At 36.6% G+C, this 10,066-nt stretch overlaps 1 protein-coding gene across 6 annotated transcripts in view; it reads right to left on the minus strand.

Moving 5' to 3' along the window:
- Positions 1 to 10,066, minus strand: part of fam13a (family with sequence similarity 13 member A) — a 183,306-nt gene that overhangs the window by 128,588 nt on the left and 44,652 nt on the right. For 5 of the 6 annotated variants that reach the window (XM_062032614.1, XM_062032613.1, XM_062032616.1 and 2 more), the window contains one exon: positions 5,807 to 5,869. The exons of the other annotated variant lie outside the window; for it this stretch is intronic. In XM_062032614.1, the coding sequence (XP_061888598.1) occupies positions 5,807 to 5,869 (63 nt within the window). The remainder of the gene's footprint in view (positions 1 to 5,806; positions 5,870 to 10,066) is intronic. 6 annotated transcript variants of the gene reach the window in all.

Raw genomic sequence — 10,066 nt, forward strand, 5'->3', positions numbered from 1 at the left:
TTTCTCGCCTTCCTGTCGGTCATTTTTTTCTTAATAATGATCTGGCAGCAGCCAGCGTCATCTCACCAGACCCTCGGGTGCCGTGAATGTCAATCAAGTGACGTCATGGTGAAGATTGATGATCGCTAATTTTTAGGTCTATTTTTTTAATGCCTGGCTGGCGATGGACTGACACACCCTCCACCATCGACCGCTAGCTCGCCATCCACGTAATGTGTACACCTGCTCTAAATAGAAAAACCTTTTTATTGATTTTGGAGGATATCTTCCTGTCATGATCCGTGGTCCGGATCATGTTTTAGTTATTTTCTGTTAGCTTTGGACTCTTTTAGTTCCTGTTTGTGACATCTCTGAGTTTGGTTTGGTTACCATGGTTACTTATTATTTCCCCCTGGCTCTGATTAGTGTTCGCCCGCTCACCTGCTTCGCGAGCACTAATCAGAGGCATTATTTAAGCCTGCCTTTGCCAGTCAGTCGGCCTGGCGTCATTGTTCGATTCTAGCCGTGTCCACGTAAGTCGTGTTTATTTCATGCCACAGTTTCGTGTTTGTTCCAAGCCATAGTTTATGCTGTTTTGTTTCATGCCACAGTTTTGTGTTTGTTCCACGCCATAGTTTATGCTGTTTGTTTCATGCCACAGTTTTGCGTTTGTTCCACGCCATAGTTTATGCTGTTTGTTTCATGCCACAGTTTTGTGTTTGTTCCACGCCATAGTTTATGCTGTTTATTTCATGCCACAGTTTCGTGTTTGTTCCACGCCATAGTTTATGCTGTTTGTTTCATGCCACAGTTTCGTGTTTGTTCCACGCCATAGTTTATGCTGTTTGTTTCATGCCACAGTTTCGTGTTTGTTCCACGCCATAGTTTATGCTGTTTGTTTCATGCCACAGTTTCGTGTTTGTTCCACGCCATAGTTTATGCTGTTTGTTTCATGCCACAGTTTCGTGTTTGTTCCACGCCATAGTTTATGCTGTTTGTTTCATGCCACAGTTTCGTGTTTGTTCCACGCCATGGTTTATGCTGTTTGTTTCATGCCACAGTTTCGTGTATGTTCCACGCCATAGTTTATGCTGTTTGTTTCATGCCACAGTTTCGTGTTTGTTCCACGCCATAGTTTATGCTGTTTGTTTCATGCCACAGTTTCGTGTTTGTTCCACGCCATAGTTTATGCTGTTTGTTTCTTGCCACAGTTTTGTGTTTTTTCCACGCCATAGTTTATGCTGTTTGTTTCATGCCACAGTTTCGTGTTTGTTCCAAGCCATAGTTTATGCTGTTTGTTTCATGCCACAGTTTTGTGTTTGTTCCACGCCATAGTTTATGCTGTTTGTTTCATGCCACAGTTTTGTGTTTGTTCCACACCATAGTTTATGCTGTTTGTTTCATGCCACAGTTTCGTGTTTGTTCCACGTCATAGTTTATGCTGTTTGTTTCATGCCACAGTTTCGTGTTTGTTCCACGCCATAGTTTATGCTGTTTGTTTCATGCCACAGTTTCGTGTTTGTTCCACGCCATAGTTTATGCTGTTTGTTTCATGCCACAGTTTCGTGTTTGTTCCACGCCATAGTTTATGCTGTTTGTTTCATGCCACAGTTTCGTGTTTGTTCCACGCCATGGTTTATGCTGTTTGTTTCATGCCACAGTTTCGTGTTTGTTCCAAACCATAGTTTATGCTGTTTGTTTCATGCCACAGTTTCGTGTTTGTTCCAAGCCATGGTTTATGCTGTTTGTTTCATGCCACAGTTTTGTGTTTGTTCCAAGCCATAGTATATGCTGTTTGTTCCATGCCAGTTTTGTGTTTGTTCCACGCCATAGTTTATGCTGTTTGTTTCATGCCACAGTTTCGTGTTTGTTCCAAGCCATAGTTTATGCTGTTTGTTTCATGCCACAGTTTCGTGTTTGTTCCAAGCCATAGTTTATGCTGTTTGTTCCATGCCACAGTTTCGTGTTTGTTCCACGCCATAGTTTATGCTGTTTGTTTCATGCCACAGTTTTGTGTTTGTTCCAAGCCATAGTTTATGCTGTTTGTTTCATGCCACAGTTTCGTGTTTGTTCCACGCCATAGTTTATGTTTGTTTACCTCATGCCCTGCCAAGATTTCTTGAGAAGATTAAAATCATCTCCTACCTCACGCTGTCGTCCGGAGTTGTCCGTTCTGCATTCCCGGGAGAACGAGCCCGCAGTGAGCCGCAAAAACCCCCTCTTGACACTTCCTTTCTATGTACAAGTATATACTTTATATGTGTGTATGATTACTCGTGTACACGTTTGCACAATCAATGCTGAAAAAATGTACGCAGGGTTTTGTGTTTTGTAGCATGTATTGCAAGAGTGTGAGAAATTTTAAGTCAATCCGACTTATGGAGATCAAACTTTGGGGATAAATAACCGCGCCGCCAAGTTGGATATTTGTCAGAAAATAATAGCGTAGGAGTGCATGTCTTAATGCATTTGTACCTTTTTGTGTGCAGCGATACAGAAGTAGAAGAGCTAAACAAACACAGATATACACAGTGTCAATGTTCGAGTTGCTGTTCAAGGAATCAACATTTCCTTAAACTTAATGACCGCGTTTGAGGATACGACTGAGGCATGTTTAGGGCCTCAGTACTGACTTGTGTGTGTGTGTGTGTGTGTGTGTGTGTGTGTGTGTGTGTGTGTGTGTGTGTGTGTGTGTGTGTGTGTGTGTGTGTGTGTGTGTGGGGGGGGTTTGTTATCACTAATCTCCTTTTCAATTACCTTAATAGACCTTTTACAGAGGCTTGGCCATGAGAGCCACAAGACTTTTATGGAGGAGCTATGAGTTAATGAGTATGGTGATAGAAATTTGATAAGGTTATATCTTGATAGCACATGAATCATGCAGGTGGTTTTGAAAAGAAGAATTTATTTACGGCTTTTATTACGATGCATATGGACGTATTTTCACCCGGTCCTTAAAAGATTAAATATTTATGTGTTTATCTAAACACAAATGTTTTTTTTTTTAAAGAAATCAAGTGACATCATACTGTATATGTCACTGTCAAAACATAACTCAGGTTAAAGGTCAAGCAAGACCAGGGGTCACCAACGTGGTGCCCGCGGGCACCAGGTAGCCCGTAAGGACCAGATGAGTAGCCCGCTGGCCTGTTCTAAAAATAGCTCAAATAGCAGCACTTACCAGTGAGCTGCCTCTATTTTTTAAATTGTATTTATTTACTAGCAAGCTGGTCTCGCTTTGCTCGACATTTTTAATTCTAAGAGAGACGAAACTCAAATAGAATTTGAAAATCCAAGGAAATATTTTAAAGACTTGGTCTTCACTAGTTTAAATAAATTCATATTTTTTTTTACTTTGCTTCTTATAACTTTCAGAAAGACAATTTTAGAGAAAAATATAAAAAAAAATACAACCTTAAAAAGGATTTTAGGATTTTTAAACACATATACCTTTTTACCTTTTAAATTCCTTCCTCTTCTTTCCTGACAATTTAAATTAACGTTCAAGTAAATTAATTTTATTTATTGTTAAGAATAATAAATACATTTTAATTTGTTTTTTCGACGAAGAATATTTGTGAAATATTTCTTCAAACTTATTATGATTAAAATTTTTAAAAATTATTCTGGCAAATCTAGAAAATCTGTAGAATCAAATTGAAATCTTATTTTAAAGTCTTTTGAATTTCTTTTAAAAATTTTGTTCTGGAAAATCTAGAAGAAATAATGATTTGTCTTTGTTAGAAATATAGCTTGGTCCAATTTGTTATATATTCTAACAAAGTGCAGATTGGATTTTAACCTATTTAAAACATGTCATCAAAATTCTAAAATTAATCTTAATCAGGAAAAATGACTAATGATGTTCCATAAATTATTTTTTTAATTTTTTTTAAAAAGATTCCAATTAGCTAGTTTTTCTTTTCTTTTTTTCGGTTGAATTTTGAATTTTAAAGAGTCGAAATTAAAGATAAACTATGTTTCAAAATTTAATTGTCATTTTTTTTCGTGTTTTCTCCTCTTTTAAACCGTTCAATTAAGTGTAAATATCATTAATTATTAATAACAACAGAGTTAAAGGTAAATTGAGCAAATTGGCTATTTCTGGCAATTTATTTTAGTGTGTATCAAACTGGTAGCCCTTCGCATTAATCACTACCCAAGAAGTAGCTCTTGCTTTCAAAAAGGTTGGTGACCCCTGAGCAAGACCCTTACTGTTTTTGACTAAAATCCAGTTCAAGAAGGTAGCTAGAATTAAAATATCATAATTAGTGTAGGGCTGCAACAACTAATCGATTAAATCGATTATAAAAATAGTTGGTGATTAATTTAGTCATCGATTCATTGGATCTATGCTATGCGCAATTTTTAATTTTTTAATTTTAAATTTATTTTTTTTATAAACCTTTATTTATAAACTGCAACATGTACAAACAGCTGACAAACAATAATCAAAATAAGTATGGTGCCAGTATGCTGTTTTTTTTCAATAAAATACTGGAAAGGATACAAATGTAGTTTGTCTCTTTTATCCGATTATTAATCGAAGTAATAATCGACAGATTAATCGATTATAAAATGAATCGTTAGTTGCAGCCCTATACTAGTCCATCATGTATTTATTATTAGAAAATTTGTAGGGTAAGCAACCATATATATTTTAGCAGATTTTATTTTATTTATCTATTAATAGATGTATTTATTTATTTTGCTGTTTTGTTAAATGCGTGTCCCTATTCCAAATAGCACCTCTTATTAGACAACCTTTTCACTTTTTTGATTTTTCATATTTAGCATTGGTAAAGCATTTGACAAATATTTTACTGGTATTTAATTTTAAATATACAGGTATATATATTTTTTTAAATTATCATTTTGTGGGGAAAATTCAAGTAAAATATACAGAATATTATCACAAATATAAAATAATCTTCCCAGTTCCTTCCTAAAATTCATATTGTACATTGAATAATTTTAATTGCCAACCAAAAAAAGTAAAAAAAATAGTTTGTTTTCACCCCATTGATATGTACTGTATTTTGGTCATTAGTTAAACAAACAGAAATACTATGGAGGTTGATGTGTGTCTTTATTACAAGTTTTTTTACACTGAATTTATGTAACTTAATTTTTTTTCTTTGAATTATTTTTACATCAATTATGCTGACAATTTCATTGAATACAAATTGGGAGCACAATTTGTGTGTTTAAAAATTCAGTTTGTTAAAATGCAATGTTTTAAAATTCATTGTGTAAAAAAAAAATCAGTGCAAAAAAATTAAATAGAAAAAAATGGTGCAGAAAAATTCAGTGTAAAAATAGTCGGTGTAAAAAATCCGTGCAGAAAAATGTAGTATTTCTGCACTGATCTTTTTACACTGAATTTCAAAAACAATGTAAAAATATAAAATATTTTTATTCAGCTAAATTGTCAGCATAATTTGATTTAAAAAAAAAACGCAAAAAAAATCAACGGCATGAATTCGTAATAAAAACAGAACTTAATTTCCATAAAATACAGCATAAGCTCTGAAGTAAGTTCAGGATGAGGTTGTTATTATTTAATATTAACCTATTTAAAGCACTTGCATGACCGTTTAATAATGTTTAAAAGCACTGCCTATACTTTTAATTCAAGTTTTTCCCAGTGTTTTTATTCATTGTGCAAATAGTACAATAATAGTTACTGCTTCCTGCTTCTGTTAGTCATGTGACCATCAGTTTTTTTTTCTGGAGGGATTGTTTATTAGTGGCGAGATAAGAGCGCAGGGAGGGAGAAGTAAAGGCGATAAACTGATTGCACATCATGACAGGTTAGTTTCTGTACCTTCCTTCTCCTAAGCCGTGCATCACTGCCTTGGCTCTGAACTTCTGGGATATTTGTCACAACCTTGAAGAAGAGGAGGGGGGGGGGAAAAGGAGGAAATAATATTAATATTTATAAGAAGCATAATTGCATGTAATTAAATATTTCCTGATTTAGAATCAAGTGAAATGTTTCCACAGTGTGAGTCAGCGTGAGAGTAACCTTCCTGCACAGTTGCTTGGTAACATCCGCAGAGCTCGCAGAAAGCCACAAATGCACGCGCAAATATCTTTCCCGGCTTTAGGGGAGGGAAAAGAAGAAAAAAAATGTCTCTTTCGACACAAACATGCGTCACGCTAATCACCGCCGCACGTGTCACATGCTTGGCGTTGAAAATAAAAGACATGTGCGAGGGAGTTTGAAGTGTGCATGCATGTCAGGCATAAACAGCCACCTAGCATGCATGTACCACAGTAAATAGTGACTCTTTTCTCTTTTTCAGGTCAATGTTAAAATGGTAAACTGCAACCTAAACTCAATTGTTCCACTGCAGGTATTGACACCTAGTGGTCTCAAGGTGTTAGAACAAGCCGCTTTTATAGCAAATGTATGCTTACCAAAGCACCCAGCATTTATTCACGTAAACCTTTTGAATAGAACCCGACGAAGCTGCATGCAGGATCGTCTGATGAGGAATTGTCTCCGCTCGGGATGGTCTCCTGCTGGCCCCACTATGGACTGGACTCTCACTATTATGTTAGATCCACTATGGACTGGACTCTCACTATTATGTTAGATCCACTATGGACTGGACTCTCACTATTATGTTAGATCCACTATGGACTGGACTCTCACTATTATGTTAGATCCACTATGGACTGGACTCTCACACTATTATGTTAGATCCACTATGGACTGGACTCTCACACTATTATGTTAGATCCACTATGGACTGGACTCTCACTATTATGTTAGATCCACTATGGACTGGACTCTCAAACTATTATCCGGGGTCTCCGTTGTGGTATTTTAGGCTTCATAATGCGCCACACATTTTCAATGGGAGACAGGTCTGGACTACAGGCAGGCCAGTCTAGTACCCGCACTCTTTTACTATGAAGCCACGTTGATGTAACACGTGGCTTGGCATTGTCTTGCTGAAATAAGCAGGGGCGTCCATGGTAACGTTGCTTGGATGGCAACATATGTTGCTCCAAAACCTGTATGTACCTTTCAGCATTAATGGCGCCTTCACAGATGTGTAAGTTACCCATGTCTTGGGCACTAATACACCCCCATACCATCACACATGCTGGCTTTTACACTTTGCGCCTAGAACAATCCGGATGGTTCTTTTCCTCTTTGGTCCGGAGGACACGACATCCACAGTTTCCAAAAACAATTTGAAATGTGGACTCGTCAGACCACAGAACACTTTTCCACTTTGTATCAGTCCATCTTAGATGAGCTCAGGCCCAGCGAAGCCGACGGCGTTTCTGGGTGTTGTTGATAAACGGTTTTCGCCTTGCATAGGAGAGTTTTAACTTGCACTTACAGATGTAGCGACCAACTGTAGTTACTGACAGTGGGTTTCTGAAGTGTTCCTGAGCCCATGTGGTGATATCCTTTACACACCGATGTCGCTTGTTGATGCAGTACAGCCTGAGGGATGGAAGGTCACGGGCTTAGCTGCTTACCTGCAGTGATTTCTCCAGATTCTCTGAACCCTTTGATGATATTACGGAGCGTAGATGGTGAAACCCCTAAATTCCTTGCAATAGCTGCTTGAGAAAGGTTTTTCTTAAACTGTTCAACAATTTGCTCAGGCATTTGTTGACAAAGTGGTGACCCTCGCCCCATCCTTGTTTGTGAATGACTGAGCATTTCATGGAATCTACTTTTATACCCAATCATGGCACCCACCTGTTCCCAATTAGCCTGTTCACCTGTGGGATGTTCCAAATAAGTGTTTGATGAGCATTCCTCAACTTTATCAGTATTTATTGCCACCTTTCCCAACTTCTTTGTCACGTGTTGCTGGCATCAAATTCTAAAGTTAATGATTATTTGCAAAAAAAAAAAAAATGTTTATGAGTTTGAACATCAAATATGTTGTCTTTGTGGTGCATTCAACTGAATATGGCTTGAAAAGGATTTGCAAATCATCGTATTCCGTTTATATTTACATCTAACACCATTTCCCAACTCATACGGAAACGGGGTTTGTACATGAAACCTTTATGAGGGTATTCAAAATGTGCGAGAATGTTTCGGGCGTTGGAGAAAATTGTGAGGTTGCGCATCATTTTCGGGATTGCTCGAAATGGGAAAATCCTGGAGGGACTGAAATGTTCAAATAAGGCTTGTCCTGAAACTTTTCTATATTTTTCCAACAACAACCCTTTCAGATAAAACCTCCCAAAAATACGGGTTGACATTTTAGGTCGGAGCTTCACTGAAGTGGGATGAACAAAAATGTGCTGAGAGGAAAGGGAGCATCAGCATCAGCAGTGTGTATCACATCCTCGTATGTGCTGTCGTCACAGTATCAGAGGGAAGGTGCGGACACATTTTGTATATGCATGCATGTTTGTGGGAAAGGCGAGCTCATTGGGTGTGAGGGAGGCGTCCTAAAAGGTCAGGGTGGTGTCAAATGGCTGACACACGGTAAAAAAAAAGAAGAATACTATACATCGTACACACTTGTTGTGTCATGTTGGATGACAAAACTAGACGCATGTGTCCAAAGTGCCCTAATGGGAGATTAAACACAATGTTTAAAGGCCTACTGAAATGATTTTTTTTTTATTTAAACGGGAATAGCAGATCCATTCTATGTGTCATACTTGATCATTTTGCGATATTGCCATATTTTTGCTGAAAGGATTTAGTATAGAACAGGGGTCACCAACGCGGTGCCCGCGGGCACCAGGTAGCCCGTAAGGACCAGATGAGTAGCCCGCTGGCCTGTTCTAAAAATAGCTCAAATAGCAGCACTTACCAGTGAGCTGCCTCTATTTTTTAAATTGTATTTATTTACTAGCTAGCTGGTCTCGCTTTGCCCGACATTTTTAATTCTAAGAGAGACAAAACTCAAATAGAATTTGAAAATCCAAGAAAATATTTTAAAGACTTGGTCTTCACTTGTTTAAATAAATTCATTAATTTTTTGACTTTGCTTCTTATAACTTTCAGAAAGACAATTTTAGAGAAAAAATACAACCTTAAAAATTATTTTAGGATTTTTAAACACATATACCTTTTTACCTTTTAAATTCCTTCCTCTTCTTTCCTGACAATTTAAATCAATGTTCTAGTAAATGTATTGTTTTTATTGTAAAGAATAATAAATACATTTTAATTTAATTCTTCATTTTAGCTTCTGTTTTTTCGACGAAGTGAAGTGAATTGTGAAGTGAATTACATTTATATAGCGCTTTTTCTCAAGTGACTCAAAGCGCTTTACATTGTGAAACCCAATATCTAAGTTACATTTAAACCAGTGTGGGTGGCACTGGGAGCAGGTGGGTAAAGTGTCTTGCCCAAGGACACGACGGCAGTGACTAGGATGGCGGAAGCGGGGATCGAACCTGCAACCCTCAAGTTGCTGGCACGGCCGCTCTACCAACCGAGCTATACCGCCCCAAAGAATATTTGTGAAATATTTCTTCAAACTTATTATGATTAAAATTCAAAAAAATTATTCTGGCAAATCTAGAAAATCTGTACAATCAAATTTAAATCTTATTTCAAAGTCTTTTGAATTTCTTTTAAAATTTTTGTTCTGGAAAATCTAGAAGAAATAATGATTTGTCTTTGTTAGAAATATAGCTTGGTCCAATTTGTTATATATTCTAACAAAGTGTATATTGGATTTTAACCTATTTAAAACATGTCATCAAAATTCTGAAATTAATCTTAATCAGGAAAAATTACTAATGATGTTCCATAAATTCTTTTTTTATTTTTTTCAAAAAGATTCGAATTAGCTAGTTTTTCTATTCTTTTTTTCGGTTGAATTTTGAATTTTAAAGAGTCGAAATTGAAGATAAACTATGTTTCCAAATTTAATTGTCATTTTTTTCGTGTTTTCTCCTCTTTTAAACCGTTCAATTAAGTGTAAATATCATTAATTATTAATAATAACATAGAGTTAAAGGTAAATTGAGTAAATTGGCTATTTCTGGCAATTTATTTAGGCAAGGCAAGGCAAGGCAACTTTATTTGTATAGCGCTTTTCATACACAAGGCAGACTCAAAGTGCTTCACAGACAACAAAGT

The sequence above is a fragment of the Entelurus aequoreus genome, linkage group LG22 (genome assembly GCF_033978785.1).
Source record: "Entelurus aequoreus isolate RoL-2023_Sb linkage group LG22, RoL_Eaeq_v1.1, whole genome shotgun sequence".
NCBI lineage: Eukaryota > Metazoa > Chordata > Actinopteri > Syngnathiformes > Syngnathidae > Entelurus > Entelurus aequoreus.